Here is a 17,457-nt window from a genome sequence, read left to right on the forward strand (position 1 = left end):
ACGCCAATATATTTTTTTGATTTTTTTTTATTTTGTGTCTATAAATACGAACATTCCATTTGTGCATCAATCTTACGTGCATTCCATTTCAATCTCTATTATACACTTTGAATCGGCATCAATGGATTGGTTCAACAACGATGACGTGAGATGGAGGAGTTCGTTAACTCGAACAATTGGTACATACCGGGGTCGCAACCATCGCAGCCGACGCCTAGTCCGGGAGTCGGTAGCAACGTCGACATAACCTCGCCGGTCAACAGGGAAGAGTTTGAATTCAGTGAGATGGAGCCCGCTCAAGAGCGGGGCAAGGAGAAGGTCGGCGAGGAGGATGGGCCGAAGAAGTGCACTCCGCATGAGACAATGTGGCTTGCGAGGAACTACATCGACGTGGCCGAGGATCCTATCATCGGCAACCAGCAGACTGGCAAGGCTTTTTGGGAGCGGATTGCTCAGAAGTATAACGTTGGCCGTCCTAAAGGGTCGATCGAGCGTAGCTACGTGAAGGTGCGCAAGCATTGGGGCCGGGTCCAGGCGGATATAAGCAAGTGGAACGGAAAGTGGGCCAACGTAGTTCGGATGTGGCCGAGCGGGCACAGCGAGGCGGACCTCGTCGAGAAGGCGAAGGATGCGTTCTTCACTGACGGGAAGAAGGCCTTCAAGTACTACGAGGTTTGGAAGCTTGTCGAAAAGAGCCCGAAGTTCACCAGCGGTACCGAGCCGGCGGCAACTGGGGCGGCGAAGAGAACCAAAGTTTCCGCCTCCGGAAACTACTCTTCGAGCGAAGGAGGTCCGGCAATCGACCTCAACGTGACGGACGACGACGTCTTCGTCTCCTCTCCTAGCATTCAGAGCCGCCCGATGGGAACAAAGGCGGTCAAGAGGAAAGCAAAGGGGAAGGCAACTGCGAGCAACTCCGCTATGGCGCCGACCAATCCGTCTCTGGATAAGATGTCCGACACTTTGGCGGAGATGAATATTACATGGCGGATGAGCCAGCTGACGGAGTTGACATCGAGGGATACATCGAAGATGTCGGACGAGGAGCTCGAGTTGCACCGTGAGATGATCGCCTACCTTCGCGCCCAAATGAAGAAGTAGTAGTCGTGGCCCGGGATTCTTTTATTTTAAATTTGTTTCGTCTAGTAATGTAATGTTAATTTCTAATGAACAATGCATTTTCCCGATTTTAATTGTTCAACGAATTGCGTTTACGAGTTAAATATGTTGAAGTTGTGAATAATGTCATTTATTAGTTGCGGCCCGAGTTGCAGCCTGCAGGGTTAGAGGCTTTTGGGGCCGAGCCGCAACTATAGAGGAATGATGACGTGAAAGGGACTTGGGGCCGGAACTGGGGACGGGGTTATTCATGCTCTAACTAAAATTTGACTTATTAACTCAATTTAATTTAATAATTCCATGCTACTAGTAATATAATAGTAAGACATAGGGATTCAATATGCGACGATCGAGATACAGTTACCAACAAATCAAAGAGGGTATCTTGGTTTTGCAGTAATTATTAATTAAGGAGTCCAGACTTTGCCAAGCTCAATCCTGACACCACTCTACTACTTTAAAATGTAGCCAATAATACAGTACTATGAATTAATTCAATTCATTCACCTGCATTTTTTCAAACTTTAAATTGTGTTATTTACCAGTATATAAATGAATGAAAATTTTAATGAAAATTGTAAAAATAACCTTAAATATGATAGATATAACGAGCAACGACGATCCAAAAATTTGGAGCAAATTTGTTTGGTTGATATCCATTTCTCCAAAGATTAAAGTGTTAAAATGGAGAGCTCACTCAAACTTTATGAATCAAAACATAGTTTAAAGTTCTCATTTTTACAACGTTCATCAAATTTCAGTTTAAAAAATGTTTTCAGTTATAGTTATTTTATATTTTTATGAAATTCAAAGCTGTCATTATAGATAAATACCATAATTTACTAACTATTATCACACATATTTGTTTTTTTATATTTTGTTTAGTTAAATAACAATGGTAGGCGGCGTGTGTATATATATGTGTTGTTTACGTAGAAGAGTAGAAACAAAGAAACAGAGCTAAAATATTGAAACAGAGCAAAAAATCTTCTTCTTCAGCTTTTACTCCCTCTCTCTCTAGAAAATGGGTTGGCGAAGAGCATTTTGCAACACTCTCCCCTTAGATAAGAGCTCCGCCGCCGCGGACAAGCACCGGAGTTCTAGGTCAACCAGAAGCAATCCTTCGACTCCTCCATTGCATTGCAAAACGAATTGTAGTAAGAGCGTGGATGGTAACAACGAGATCGATTCGCCGAATTCGAAGCTCGAAAGCAAAAGTAGCGTCTCCACTCCGAGAAATCGTTCCAGCATCCGATTCCGCTCCGCGCCGTCTTCTCCTAGATCTCCTTTCTCTGTGCTTAAGAGCACGCTGCGTTTATCCAGAGTGAGTAATTATGCATATGTATGCTTCTAATTGGTGTTGATTTTGATTGTTTTTTAATTTGATTTTGATTTTTTTTTTGGTGTTTTGTGATGCAGAGTAGCTGTGGAGTGTGTGTGCATAGCGTGAAGAGCGGGCAAGGAACGGCGATCTACACGGCGGAGTGCGGCCACGCCTTCCACTTCCCCTGCATCGCCGCCTTCGTCGGGAAGCGGCGCGGCCTCGTTTGCCCTGTCTGCGCCGCCGTGTGGAAGGATGTTCCGTTGCTGGCAGTCTACGCGCAGCAAAACCGCCAATTGGAGGAGGAAATTGATTCTGGCGCGAAAATCGCGCCTCTTTCTAGCCCTAATTTGAAGAGGCGGTGCAACGCGCCGCCCTACGACGACGACGAGCCCTTGCTCACCCCCAATTTCAATCGGATTCCGGATTCCGTGGCTGATGAAGCGGAGGAGGAAGTCGAGGAGTTTCAAGGATTCTTCGTCAATCAAATCAGTAGCGAATCATTTACCGGCGGTGATTTGAAGACGGTGGAGGTGAGCGTCTCCCCGGAGGCCGCCGTGATCTCCCAGGGGCGGACGCATGACACCTACGCCGTCATTGTGAAAGTCAGGGCGCCGCCACCGCCGCGCATCCCCGGCGCCGCGACGCGCGCCCCGATCGACCTCGTCGCGGTCCTCAATGTTAGCGCCAGCATGACCGGCGCAAAAATCAAGATGATGAAGCGCGCCATGCGCCTAGTTATCGCCTCCCTCGGCTCGGCCGACCGGCTCTCGGTGCTGGCCATCTCCGCAGCGCCGAGGCTGCTGCCCCTGCGGCGCATGACGCTGCAGGGGCAGCGCTCGGCGCGGCGTATCATAGACCGCCTCGCCTGCAGCCAGGGTACCAGCATGGCTGAAGCCCTGCGCGAGGCGACGCGGGTGCTCGAGGAGCGCCGCGAGAGGAACCCCGTCGCGAGCATTATATTACTATCCGACGGCCTCGTATCATCCGCCGACGAGAGCAGTCAACACTCTCGCGCGTCGTCTTGCTCGACCCGGTTCTCCCATGTGGAAATACCGGTTCATTCGGCCGGCTTCAGTCGCGAACCGGCCGAGAACGCATTCTCAAAATGCGTATCTGGTTTATTAAGCGTAGTGGTTCAAGATGCACATATCCAACTCGGGCTAGCGCCCGGGTCGGATCCGGCCGAGATTACGGCCGTATACTCATGCAATGAGCGCCCATCCATCCTCGGGTCAGGTTGCATCCGCCTCGGCGATTTGTACGCCGAGGAGGAAAAAGAACTACTCTTAGAAATCCGGGTCCCAGCTTCCCGGGTCGGGTATGGGTCACACCACGTTCTATCGGTTAAATGTTGTTATAAGGACCCGGCCACTCAGGAGCTGATCCACGGTAAAGACGAAGCGCTCCTGGTGCCGAGGCCTCAAGCCGTTCGATCCGGTCTGCCCAGGATCGAACGGCTGAGGAATGTCTTCATCACAAGCCGGGCCGTGGCCGAGTCGCGGCGGCTTATCGAGCGCAACGAGCTTGCTAGCGCCATGCAGATGTTGTCCTCGGCTCGAGCGTTGCTGATGCAGCCGACGTCGGAGATGGCCGGAGAGTATGTGAGAGGGTTGGAGGCTGAGATGGCGGTGGTGCAGTGGAGGAGACAACAGCACCAGCAGAAGGTGGCGCCGCGGCGGTGGAGCAGTGAGGAGAGAGAAATTGGATTGTTCGTTGATGAGAATGGGAAGCCGCTGACGCCGACGTCGGCTTGGAAAGCCGCGGAGAAGCTGGCTAAAGTGGCTCAAGTTAAGAAATCTTTTAACAAAGTGAGCGATTTGCACGGCTTTGAAAATGCTAGATTTTAGCTGCCATTTGTAATTTCCTTTTTGTTTTTCCTTTTTCAGTCCTTTTCTTGTTGTAGAGAATAAAAAACTGGAATAGCTGAAACTGGGCTCGGTTAAATTAGTTGATTTTACTTATACACCGTACAAAACGAGATCAAAATTTTATAAATTTTTGTTATTTATTTTTTACGCAATATCTAAGTATATTCGGGAAACTGAAGTATGGCATTTTGTATATATTAAATGTATGTATATTTTGCAGATGAAGTGGGGTAGGAGAATCCCAAGACGAATGTGGCCACCAATGATATTATAAAGAATATCAAGTAAGTTAAACAATTATTTTTAGATGATTACCAATGCACAAAGATATTGCTTTATGATTATAATATGGAATAGCAAATTATTGGCATATGATTAATCAGTCTATTCAGAGCTGCGTTGGTTTATCCAATTCAATAGAGAGAGGAGAGAAAGAATTATCTAGGCCCAATAAAAATAACTATTGGGCTTCATTTAAATCTAATTATTGGGCATCAAATTATTCATGTAAGAGTAACAATCATTCCTTCCTTAATCCATTATTCTTTTCTGTCTACTAGTAAATTTATTTTATGACAGTTAAACTTCAATATTTCATGATTTTACATTCTAACTTGTAATTTTAGACATTTGTCCACTCCTTTTCCATCCTCATGCTATTCCATTACAAGTATCAAACATGTCCTAAATAAATTAAATGTATATAGATCTAGACACTCAATGGCAGTATGGCACTGAAAATCAAGTAAAAAGAATAATGTAGAGTAGTAAACCTATATAAGAACACTTGACATGAGACAGAAATCTATATATGTATGCTCTTACACCTTAATTATATAGTTTACAAAGGGTAATACATAGAAGCAATAATTAGAGGAAAACTGTGTTTAACATCCAAGAGGGAAAGATTTTCCAAGAAATCCAATCTCATTAATATATTCATACCAAAAAAAATTAATCACAATTGAGGCCTGAAAGCAATAATCATAGAAGAGAACTTAATTCTGTGATTGCTCCACCTTAGCTCTTATTTTCTGTTCCAACACAGAAATCTCAGTCTCAAGGCTGAACATTCTGTTCAAAGCATGCATGTTTTCTAGCGTCTCGGACAGAGTCCGGCTGTCGCTCCCGTCACACCTCAGGTGCTGCATCGGGCCGTGCAGAAGTTTGTTGACGATGCCTCTGCTAAGATCGTCAACAGCCTTCCTCGTCTTCTTTGGAATGTCATCTCCCATTTTCGACAAGCACTTCTCCAGCTCTGCGCCTCTTATTCTCTCAGCGTATGCCCTTAATTTCTTGATGGTTGGGACGGTCTCCAGTGAATCGCGCCAGGCTTCAAATTGACCCGACTCTTCTGCAATGATCGCCTGAGCTTCCATTGCTTTACGCAGGCGGTCTTCTTTATTGGCTGCCACAACCTCCTTCAGATCATCCACGTTGTAGACACGTGCAGTCTTGAGATCGTTGACACATGCGCCCACGTTTCTTGGGACAGAGATGTCAACAAACAGCCTCAACCCCCCCACGTTTGAGCCAACGGGTGGGAGGTCCACGACGTGCTCTTTCAGAAAAAGTGGAGTCTCTGATGCAGTGCTTGTAAAGACCACATCTGCTTCTGCTGTGCAGGTTAGCATTTCAGTGAGGGGTTTGTAGATGATCTCAACATCCTTGATCTCCTCGCGAATGGCGGAAACTCTGTCTTCAGTTCGATTCACAACCACCATCTTCGTGCAGCCTTTGGCGGCCAAGTGCTTGATCACCAGTTTTCCCATCTTCCCCGCTCCAACAACTAGCATCCGAGCAGTAGAATGTGAGGCTTCGGGGAGTTTCATCAAAGCCAACTCCACTGCAGCTGAACTCACGGATACTGCACCAGCAGCAATGTTCGTCTCAGTTCTAACTCGCTTCCCCACAGTGATCGCGTGTTTGAAGAGACCACTTATGTTCCGTCCAAAGCCCACCACTCCCTGCCCGACCTTAACCACTTGCTTCACTTGAGCCAGGATTTGACCCTCACCCAATACCAAGGAATCCAGCCCAGCCGACACTTCAAAGATGTGTTGAGTCGCGTCTTGATCATAAAGTAGAAACCGATGCTCACAGATCTCCGAAGCAGGGATTCCACTAGTCTGACAAGCATACAATCTATCATGAGATTCACAGTGATGATATAAACCTTTAGCAGGAAAAAAAATCAGATGCTACAAAGATGAGAAGTCTCAACAAATATAGCTTGTTTCTGCTATAGGCTAACTGCAACGCCTTCTATAGAAAGGTTTAGATGCTATCGATGGTAAAAACCAACACGAATAACCATTGCAGTTGCTGGTAATCTTGGACAAAATATGCTTAGAAAATTATAAACAGTCAAGAGATAGATACCTTGGACATCCAATCAGTCACTTCTTTAACCCCTCGGTGACGAGAAAGAGCTACCACGTAGATTTCCATTCTGTTACAAGTACTCAGAACAGCAGCCTCTTCGATATGATTCAAACCACAGAGCTCGCTTATAGCTCTTGGCCACTCAGCCTCAGGAACAGCGAGTTTCTCCCGCATTTCAACAGGCGCCGTGTGGATGCTGAGACCAATCACTACAATGCTGCTTCTTTCTTTTGTATATCCTGCAAGAAAATCCAACAATATGATTTCAAGAAGATCCCAGTCTCCTAACAGAAAACAAGCAAAGGCAATTGACCCCACAAATAAGAAAAAACGAAATTGTATTCTCTAAAATGAAGGAAAATTATAAGAGAAGATACAAGCAGTTTGTTGTAATAGACCAAACAGTATGATCAAAGTCTAATAATTCAAATAAATTATTTACTAATATGAATAAAAAGATGCAACTGATTCCTATCAAATTAGGGCTTAGTTTATTCTCACGGAAGAACAGCTTCACATCATCATTAAACTTAATCATATCATCGATTATATTCGCAATCATTAGAATTAAGCAAGTGAGCTCAAATCTTAGAAAATCAATTAATTCATCAAATCCAAAAAAGGCAGGTGTTCATACTGTCAGCGGCGGAGGTCTTGAGCTGTTCGAGAGCCGATAAGCTCGAAGCGGAGGCCGAGAAAGAAGCTGCATTGGTCGGCTCCGCCGCGTCGGCTTGAGCCGCCAGGGCGTCCGGCGCAGCCTCGCACTTGACCATTCCCCAATTCCTCCGGCTCAGAGCCGCTAGCCGGGCTCGAGGAGCGGCGGATGCGGACATCGACGGCGACGCCGCGTTCCTCACCAGCAAAGCTTCGAGCTTTGCGCCCACAAATGCACTCGAAACAGCCATATTGCACAATTTGCTCAAATCACGGATTAATTAAGCGGAAGACCTAGAATCAAGGAGAGGGGAAATTGAGGGTTTTGTGAGTGTGAGTGATTATTGTGGTGGGGGTAATCGACGTCGTCAGAAATGGGGAGGGGAGGGGAGTATGAGCTTGAGGCCTCGGGATTGAATTGATGCTTGATTTTGGCAGTTTTCTTGATTTTTGATTTGTTTTGGAGTGGATGAGAGAGAGAGAATGGAATTGGTTGGATTTCTTTGAATTGTGATTGGTTGATTTGGGGCGTGTTCTATCCACACTACTCTTCTTTTCATCGGAGCCACATCACCACCAACTAGGAGATACTCCTACAATGCAAATATGGAAAAATGGTGTTTATTGTGTGATGATGTCGCGAATTTTTGATGGGAATAAATGCAAGTAATAAACGATCACAACACGGAAAATTACGTGGTTCGATTTACTGAGGTAAATCTACGTCCACGGGAAGAAGAGAGGGCAAATTTGTATTGCTTGGTCTCGCTTACAGATTACAATACTGATTTGCTATAAGATTCAGGATCTAGAGAGCTTAACCCTCGTCTATCTGATCTAAGTTCTATTTATACATTCGAACTAAGATCGTGGTTTGCAGGTTGATAACTGCTTGATACCACTAAATAGATCGTGGGTGTAATGGAGGTCGTGGAGATCCTGCATGGGTCCACTATCTCCTTGTTCGGTCGAATACTGAGACCGAACTGCTGAACTTTGCCGATCAGCTTCTGCCGATCTGAGAGTTGAGCTCGATAGGTCGGCTTTTACCGAGCTATAGGCTGTGACCGAACTCTTTGGTTGTGCCGAACTGATACTACCGAGCTATAGGCTGTGACCGAACTCTTTGGTTGTGCCGAACTGATACTCTTTCTTGGGTTTTGGGCTGATGGGCCGTCACTGCTATTGGGCTCGCAATTATTGTTTAGTTGTTTAGTTCGTATCCCATCACCACCCCCCCCCGAAAAGCGAAGTGAATCACTTCGGCGTTTTGGATAAGTGTAAGGGGGAGGCCGACGTCAGGGGACGTGCTCTGCACGTGTCTGCATTAAATGCGACAGCAAATCCGGCCAGAGAATCCAGAAAAAGTGGGATTTGAAACGGTGCGACGAATTTGAAATGCCTTTGCGAATCTGATAAATATTTCCTCTCTTCATCATTGGAATACTTTTGCGATTATTTCTTCTGTATTCTCTCTCTTTTTCGTAAAATTTTCTTCCGCTTCTTCAAGAATTTCTTCAGAGACTTTCGACCATCAAAGAGTAAGAATCATGTCTTCTTCTTCTGAATCTGTTTCTGAATCAGGTAGTGGTAGGAAGGGGGGTAAGGGGTCTTCTGGCCGGAAAAGGTCCGGGGAGAAGACGGTAGAATATTTCCACAGCATTTTGAGTAAGGATACTGTGATATCCTTACACGGAAAATATTTTCTTCCTGGGGGGTTAGGGGTGATTCCCGACGACATTCATAGGGCTAACTCGCCGCCGGAGGGTTATGCCACCGTTTACGAAGCCTGCTTAGAATGCGGGCTTCGTTTCCCTCTTCCCCCTGCCTTTGTAGAGCTTCTTGATTTTTTTCAACTTCCTTTAGGTCAGGTGACTCCAAATTCTTGGAGGCACTTATCGGCCTTTGCTGCCGAGCTGCGTAGACTAGAAAAGGATCTGTCTCTGAGGGCAATCCTTAATTTCTTTCAGTTTAAGAGAAAGGGATCCTGGTTTTACTTGATCCCTTTACAGCCCTTCAGAGCATTCTGTAAAACCAAATGGCCGAAGTGGCAAAATCGTTTCTTTTTTTACAATAGGACGGCGGCTCCGGACTTTTCCTGGAGAGGGCCGAAGTCCGTAATTCCTCATCCTCGGGTAGAACCGTTGGACGAGCTCGAGGGCGAGCTCAATAAGATTCCCATGATTAGGAAACAGTATTCGGAATCTGAGCTCGTCAAGGGTGACTTCGTGTTCGATTCCTCGTCTTCGGACGAAGAGACTGAGGGTGAGGATTTCTTTTTTATGCTTTACTGCTTTAACGGCGAAAACTAACTTTGTTTTCTCACTTTTTGGCAGTGAACATGCTAAGCAGGCTAGGTCGCAAATCCTCCGAATCCAAGGAGCCGGAGAAACAGAGAGCCACCAGCTCGGCGTCTGATGCCGAGAAGAATCCGAAGAGGCAGAAGACCTCTTCGAGTCAGTCTTCGGATCCAAAAAAGCCGGAATCGACTTCGGCAAAGGGGAAGGCGAAGACTCAGAAACCCCCAAAAGCGCCACAGAGAGACATTGTCCTGGGGGGTTGTGGATCCGGAGCGGTTGCGGCCACTTCGGAACATATCTCTGAGCCCTTTTTATGGCCAAAGGACTTTGTGGAGGTGAATTTCCTTCTTGATTTTCTGGTTTTGCTTCTTTCCTATATTTTTTGTGGCCCCTCTGTTGACTTTTTTCCTTTTTCCATTTTCAGAGGAACAATATGCTCTGCAAGCTCGTCACAGTTGAACTCTCTAAAGCGTCCAGCGATTATGATGAGATGCAGAGGAATTTGAATGCTGCTCGTCACCAGGCCGAACAGGCTCGGGCAGACTTTGAGGAGGCAAGGGCCGCTAGGATCTCGGCTCAGGATGAAGCCCAGCGTGCCAAAAACCAGCTCATCATCCAGAGAGAGCAGTCGAAACAGAGGGATGCTGCCGCCGTGGTTGCTCAGGGGGAGGCTCTCCGTGTTTACACGGAGAAACTCTTTTTGAGCAATCAATTTTCGGCCCTTATCGGCGATCTGCTGAAATTGATGACCGATAATGCCGAGCAGGAACCCGAAGTCATCTTGCCGCTGTATGGCCGAGAGATTGCAGCGCGTCTCCAGAGTCTGCCGCTCCTTGAGGAGCTTGCGTCTTCATCGGTCCTGCTTTCTGCTGAACGAGTCCGTAGTTGTCGTGCTGACCGTGACGAGAACATGGAGGCCATCTTTGCCTCCTTGGGGCCTGTTTCACCCGCTTCAATTTTCAAAGGGGAGGGTGAGCAGGAAAATGAGGCCGGCAAGGAGACCGAGCAGAAGGATCAGCAGACCGGCGACGGGCACGCCGAGCAAGAGGTGCAGCAGATCGGCGATGGGGGCGCCGAGCAGGAGGGAGGGAGGAGGGAGGCCGAGGCTGAGACCGAGGTCGACAAGGAGAAAGAAGCTGAAACCCACAGGGAAGCCGGAGACGAAACTGGCGAAGTATGATTTCGTCTCCCTTCTCTTAGTTTAGTTTCTTTCTTTCTATTTGTAAAATGGCCTTGAAGCCCTCCTTGTGTAAATTTTTTCTTTGAATGAAAAAATTCTCCTTTCTACACTCGTGTCTTCTTTATAGCTTTTCTTAATCTCTTTTACTCCTATTGTGGTTTACTGCCTGCTCGGTAAACCGAAATGCCGAACTGACATAGCTGCTTCGTATTCTTTACTCTAAGGAGCTGGAGGTACTTCACTGGAAGCGGCTATACTCTTCGGCTTTAAATGAAGCTGAGAAAAAAGCTATAGATGACCAGATGAAGTACGATGAACTCTTGGCTCGTTTAGTGGAGCTGGAGTCCAACAATAAGGACTTAGAGTCCATAAAGAAAGATCTGGAGGCCGAGCTGAATACTGTCATCGCTGAGAGGACTGCATATGAAGACTTCATCAGCGGGCGCGGGGGAATGACTATATCCGAAGTTCAGAATCAAGTTGATGAACTGTGGGAGAAGCTTCATGTACTCCGGAAGAACAATGTGCTGGAGAGCTCGGCTTGCCAACAAGTTGTGAAATCATTGCGGCGCTTGGCTTCTCTGTACGACATCATTCTTTCCCGGCGTCCCGCGATCGAGAGATTCCTTAGCCGTTTCCCGCTAACAGACGCTCATGCTCCAACTCAAACCTCGGATCCACTTACTCAAACTTCTACTCCAAATCAGCACCGGACTCAGGAGCAACCGGAAACGTCAAGACAAGAACCTACTCCAAGTCAGCAACGGGCTCAGGAGCAACCGGAAACGTCAAGACAAGAACGCCCTGAAGTTCGTAGAGGAGTGGTGAATATGAGTGAGCAAGATCAGCGAATGCTTCGTGAAGAGACTCTTCGCCGCCGAGGTGCTAGAACTTCCCGGACTCAGAGAAGAGGCGGTAGGTCGATCAGAGCATCTCGTCCACCTACTGATTCTTCAACTGCTCGGAACGCCCGAACTCAGCATCATGAGGACTTTTTGGATAGGTGGCTCAACTTTAGCAACCGTAGACAGTAGAGTAGTCCTTTGTAATGGTGTAACGCATTCTCGTAGGGCAGCGGAATTGTATGCCCAACAAGACTTAGTAAATGAAATTTTTTCATTTCGCTTCTATCACTGCGTATTTACAGTTCAACGATTTTTTATTTCATTTATTGTACTCGTCCTCGGTCTTATGAAGTAAACTCTTCTTTGACCGGATTGAGTTAGTGTCCTTATTTGGCGAGTTTTATCGCTTGGATTGGACTTTCCCTGTACTCGTCCTCGGTCTTATGAAGTAAACTCTTCTTTGACCGGACTTAGTTTGTGTACTCGTCCTTGGTCTTATGAAGTAAACTCTTCTTTGACCGGACTTAGTTTGTGTCCTTATTTGGCGAGTTTTATCGCTTGGATTGGACTTTCCCTAGTTAACCGAAGTGGTTTTCGGCTTATTGCAGTTCGTTTCAGACGAATTGCTTGTTTCTTAAGCTGAATTGTGGAGTCTTGTATCTTCCTTAGAAGCTTGGACTCACAATTGTCTTTAATAATTGATCTAAAAAGGGGATCAGCCTTTAAAGAACAATATACCTCAGTAACATTTATAAGAGACAAAACGCACACAGAGAGACAAAACGCACATAGAGAGACAAATAAAAAGGACGAAAAAGATTTTAATCTTTTAAAAAACGACAAGTATAAAGAACAATACAAATATGAAAGCACATACCCCTAGGACCGAACTAGACACGAGACTGACCGGACCTTGTCTCTTACAAATAGAACTTCTTGAGGTTGGAAATGTGCCATGTATGGTGTTTATTGTGTTTATTGTTTGGTTTGACAAAGAAAATAAGATTGAGGTTTATGAATATTGTTTGTTGGGTAGATATGGGTTAATGTTTTATCTTGATACTAGTGTATCTTGCGTTCGGAAATGATGAATCGAATATATTGATGCTTTCCAATTGATTGAAGTGTGAGCAGGTGTGATTATTTATTTTACAGCCGTGATCTTTGGTTAATGACCTAGTTACCCCATGGAAGAATTGAAGATATACTATATCCATATTGCTTTCTCCACTTAGCTCGAGGAATAGCTTGAAGTTGTGATTACAGTTTGAATTTTGATTCAGACAATAATGATAGTATCTTGTATCTAAAACAAAATGGTAGCTCACTTTTTATCGTATGGAAGAGGATTAAAACATGTTATTGAAAAACTATACTGAGTTGTTAATAATATCTATTGGAAAGAGGATCGTGTTGGGGCACATGAACAACTTGATGCATTGTCGTCTCCCTTTAACCCTTTGACCGAATTTTATTTTCCTTTATGTGTCTTAGTCTTTTCATGTAGCAAAATTAGTCTGGTAATTCTAGGTTAATTCAATCTCAAATAATATTAGAATAAATTGACCTTAAGCAATTGATAAATCACATATCACACCTTTTTATCGTCTTTTTTACATTAAATCATTATTTGTTATGTATAATCTTATATGCATATTTATATTGGAGTAGGAACATAAACACCCAAAATAACTCAAAACTCATGACATATGTGAGTGGGTTAGGATTGGAATCAGGAGGATTACATTTATTAAATAGAACAAAGCACTAATATCCCACAACGTAACCACTAATATCCACAACATTTGTTTGACTTAGACAATCACACAACTTAATTTAACTATTATACTATTATATCGACAGCTAGTATTAGTTTAATTAAGTTTTAGGATTGTTATATTCTGTCCTATATGTGTGTGATAGTATCTATGATCTTAGATGCCTTATTTTAAATGTTTTTACAAGATTGTGACTCAGAATGCACATTGGTTATTTAGAGGGAGAAATGAAGCATTATACATGCTTGTTCTTGTGCATGATTAGCACCAATATAAGTTATATTTTCTGTTTGTATATTGAGTAAAAATTAAATAGAAAAATGTACCAAAATGTGAAAATAATTCTATTTCAAATTTTCAACTTGATTGCGAATCATATTAATTTATGATAATTGATGAGTAGTATAGTAAGTCCAAAAATAATAATTAGAGATGTATGTTGTGACAACGAGTATGGTATATGCAAAAAAAATGAAAAAGATAAAGAGTGGAAAAAGGGGAAATTGTGTAGGATTTTTGTGGATGTTTGTGATTGGCTCATAAGATTTCATAGGGTGTCTGCACCACAACTTTCAACACATGACTCGTGGAATAGCTTTGTTCTCACACTTCAAGATGTGGACATGAATAAACATTTTTTTTCATTTCATTTGTCGTAATTCAGTGAACTTTTTTTGGTACATTCATAGGCTTGTGGATTAGTGATGTTAGTTTTATGAGAAATGGCTAAAATTGGTCCTGAACATATGGTCATTTTATGTTTTTGGTCTTAAACATTATCTTTTGGATTTTTTGGTCCTGAACATATGAAAATTTGATCATTTTGGTCCTGGACTAACTGTTCCGTTAAAAACTAACGGTCAACGTAAAATGACCATATGTTCAAGACCAATTTTGGCCTTTACTCTTAAATCCTAACTGATTAGTTGAAGTAATGTATGTATTTTGGCATGAATGTGGAGTGGAATCATGATGTAAAAGCTTTATTTGACATCAATAGATTTAGTAATGTTTGAATTTCTTGGTAGTAAGGTATGTATTTTGAATGTGGAGTAAAGTAATGTATTGATTTTTTAACGTAATAGTTAGTCCAGGACCAAAATGATCAAATTTTCATATGTTCAGGACAAAAAAATCCAAAAGATAATGTTTAGGACCAAAAACATAAAATGACCATATATTCAGGACCAATTTTGGCCTTTACTCTAGTTTTATTAGCGTTAGTACATTTTTTTATAAAATAAATAGAGTACAATAATTGGCCCTTTCCAACGAAGAAAGCAATTGGGCCTGTGGCTTACATTTTTACGAGACTAGCCCACAAATCAAAATGGATGGGTAGTAAATAATGGGCCGCTCCTAAGGGATTTTTTAATTGGGCCGAGAACTTTATAGAGATTAATTTCATGAATAAAAGATTAGGGTAATTGAATCGAATTGAATCTAAGTCGAGTCAAGTCAAAGTCGAATTATCCAATTCAAAATATAAAAATTGTTGCAACAATTAAAATAAATAGGTAGAAAACATTGCATAAAACTAATTTGGCATGGTAACAATATACGCACATATGTTGAAGATCATTATTTGCATCTTAATTTACACTAGAAAACGCTAAGAAGACTTTTGATTTGAGTAATACAATTTAATTGATTAAATAGTTAAGTGTTTAGTTTGCATTATTCACGTATGTGACTGACTAATCATGAAAGCTCGGTCAACATTATAATTAATCAAGTAATCGAATAGTTTTTTGTCACCCCAAAATTATGATCATCATTCATTATATCAATTATATGCATCATCCACCCAATCAAAGAGTGCCCAATATGATATATTTGACTAGCTTATGCTATATAATCAAGTAAAGATTTGTTATGTTCACTAGCTTATGCTAAACAAGTTTGAATGTCAACTATAATAGCTAACTAAGTCCACTTATCTCATCTAAAAAAACCTAATTTTAGTAGGAAGTAAACGTAAGAAGTACCATAATTGAAAATGCCAACATCTTTGGCCTTTTATACAATCAACGTCTTCTACCTTTTTAACTAAGTGTACTCGCTCTTTTTTTTATGCGGCCCTTACAAGGCTGTGCCACTTCATATCGACCTTCAATCTATAAATATGCCTGATTTTGGAAATGGTGGGTGGACACACTACATTCGAACTTTTGCATCCAACAATTCTCGTAAAGCTCAAAAGATCTCGCTTCAAACACGTACATGTCGACCATCATTTTAACATCTTTATGAACATTATTAGTTCAATTCTAAAAAACTTCACCAATTTCGTCTAGACCTAGCAGATTTCAAGTGTCATCATTTTAACATCTTTATGAACATTATTAGTTCAATTGTAAAAAACTTCACCAATTTCGTCTAGACCTAGCAGATTTCGTCTAAGAATGGGAAGTTGTTTTAGTATTTAGGTATAATTTTTCGAACGAAAATATGATTTTCGTCCACTTAACTCGGATCAAGCTCGATTTTTTCCTACATTTCTAATTATCATAGACATTTTATAACTGAAATTGGGGTAATACCAATGCAACAGCATCAAATTCACGTGGCCATGTTTTATTGCCGCGATTTAGGTTGACTTTAATGAAAAAACCTTTAGTTTTGTCTCTTCAATATTGATTAAGGTCACGATATGGATAACGTTTTCCGTGAATTAAGAAAGCAAAGAAGATTTCTTTAATTCAACTAAACACATTTTTAAGAGTAGAGTCCATCATTAGAGGAAATTATTAACTTTTATTTTTCTCTTATCCAAAAGAAGGCATGTGATGTAAATGATAAATAATGAATGTCACTATATATAAATATAAATTGGTGATGTATTCAACACTATTTATGAGCATGCATCTATAATGCCTTGGTCATGTTAACATGTTCTTACTTTACTTTTTATTTTAATGTTTTTTAATGTATCATAGATCAAAGATTTATATATTTGTTTTGACATTAACTTCGAATAGACGAAGAAATTATAGGAGTTGTAAAAAAAGTTTATATTTTATGTAATAGACTAATTGTACTATGTAAATTTGATGGCCTTACTTGTGATTTATGATATTTAAGGTAATGAAATGATTCAAAAATCATGTTAATGTGGCCTACATAAATAATTGGTGTTTACGGTAACTACTCACTTCTATATAATCGTATAACTTGAGGAATGATGCTCATAATTGGTATGTTATCACTTCTTTATATGCGTGTAACTTGAGGAATGATGTGTCATGTGTTGACTAGTCATTTTCGTTGAGGCTCTGCTTCTTTTATTGTATATTTTCATTTTAATTTTAATACTTCAAAAGTATTATTGGTAAGAAGTATAGGAGTATAAAGTAAAAGTTCAATTATTCTTTTAATTATGAAGTTTATGATAAATATTCAAAATTTTGAGCTTTGACTTTTGGTGTTATTTGTATGTCAATATAATTATGAAATAGTACTAAAATTAAAATAAATGCATAAAAATACTAGAAAGATGCTCACATAAGTTGACTATTAACTTAATTTTTGCTATTAACTTAATTTAACATTTTGTATTCAGTACGGTAGTCGTACGGAGATTAATTATAGAAGATTGGAGTTGTAATCCTCTTATTACACCTATTGTCGTATTCCAAATTTCCAACAATTAAATTTTTACTCGCTTACATATGTAACGATGATAATTCAAACGAGTCCAGGTAATATATCAATCATATATAATAGATATGACAAATTAATATCAGATATATAATTAACTACTCATATTTATAGCACTTTCTACATTACTATCTTCTATCTAATAAATACTGTATTCCTACGTTGGAAAATAGACAAAAAAAATCATGGTTAGAAGCTATTTTTCACATATGGTGGCATTTTTTTTGAAACTAATGAACATAATTTAGAGGTTTACTATCATCTAGTTTTGACAATTTTAATATATTACATTTGTAAATACATGTAGTAAAAATTGTAGATATAATTGTTGGTCTTTTTCATCT

At 41.6% G+C, this 17,457-nt stretch overlaps 2 protein-coding genes across 3 annotated transcripts; one reads left to right on the forward strand and one right to left on the reverse strand.

Annotated features, from left to right (window-relative positions):
• Positions 1–2,085: 2,085 nt before the first annotated feature.
• On the forward strand, positions 2,086–4,989 carry LOC121758953 (E3 ubiquitin-protein ligase WAV3-like). 2 transcript variants are annotated; one of them, XM_042154415.1, is made up of 3 exons: positions 2,086–2,443; positions 2,539–4,251; positions 4,532–4,989. In XM_042154415.1, exons 1-3 carry the CDS (start codon positions 2,144–2,146, stop codon positions 4,583–4,585), a joined length of 2,067 nt encoding a protein of 688 aa, XP_042010349.1. In that variant the 5' UTR covers positions 2,086–2,143; the 3' UTR covers positions 4,586–4,989. The 2 variants fall into 2 exon arrangements, with proteins under 2 accessions (XP_042010349.1, XP_042010350.1); XM_042154416.1 differs by lacking the exon at positions 4,532–4,989 and having other exon boundaries at positions 2,539–4,438.
• Positions 4,990–5,104: 115 nt separating this feature from the next.
• Positions 5,105–7,881, reverse strand: LOC121758954 (glutamyl-tRNA reductase 1, chloroplastic-like). Its single transcript, XM_042154417.1, has 3 exons — positions 7,334–7,881; positions 6,694–6,935; positions 5,105–6,440 (listed from the first exon to the last, which is right to left on the reverse strand). Exons 1-3 carry the CDS (start codon positions 7,599–7,601, stop codon positions 5,310–5,312), a joined length of 1,641 nt encoding a protein of 546 aa, XP_042010351.1. The 5' UTR covers positions 7,602–7,881; the 3' UTR covers positions 5,105–5,309.
• Between the last annotated feature and the right edge of the window lie 9,576 nt (positions 7,882–17,457).

This window comes from Salvia splendens, chromosome 12 (genome assembly GCF_004379255.2).
Source record: "Salvia splendens isolate huo1 chromosome 12, SspV2, whole genome shotgun sequence".
Taxonomy (NCBI): Eukaryota; Viridiplantae; Streptophyta; class Magnoliopsida; order Lamiales; family Lamiaceae; genus Salvia; species Salvia splendens.

What these genes read in the sequence shown, in the direction of transcription:
- LOC121758954 (XM_042154417.1), bottom strand. Translation starts at nt 7,601, where the DNA reads ATGGCTGTTTCGAGTGCATTTGTGGGCGCAAAGCTCGAAGCTTTGCTG. An exon ending in CAAGACCTCCGCCGCTGACA is followed by an intron (nt 6,936 to 7,333) that starts GTATGAACACCT and finishes ATTTTCTTGCAG; the next exon opens with GATATACAAAAGAAAGAAGC. An exon ending in TGACTGATTGGATGTCCAAG is followed by an intron (nt 6,441 to 6,693) that starts GTATCTATCTCT and finishes TATGCTTGTCAG; the next exon opens with ACTAGTGGAATCCCTGCTTC.
- LOC121758953 (XM_042154415.1), top strand. Translation starts at nt 2,144, where the DNA reads ATGGGTTGGCGAAGAGCATTTTGCAACACTCTCCCCTTAGATAAGAGC. An exon ending in GCACGCTGCGTTTATCCAGA is followed by an intron (nt 2,444 to 2,538) that starts GTGAGTAATTAT and finishes TTTGTGATGCAG; the next exon opens with AGTAGCTGTGGAGTGTGTGT. An exon ending in TTAAGAAATCTTTTAACAAA is followed by an intron (nt 4,252 to 4,531) that starts GTGAGCGATTTG and finishes TATATTTTGCAG; the next exon opens with ATGAAGTGGGGTAGGAGAAT.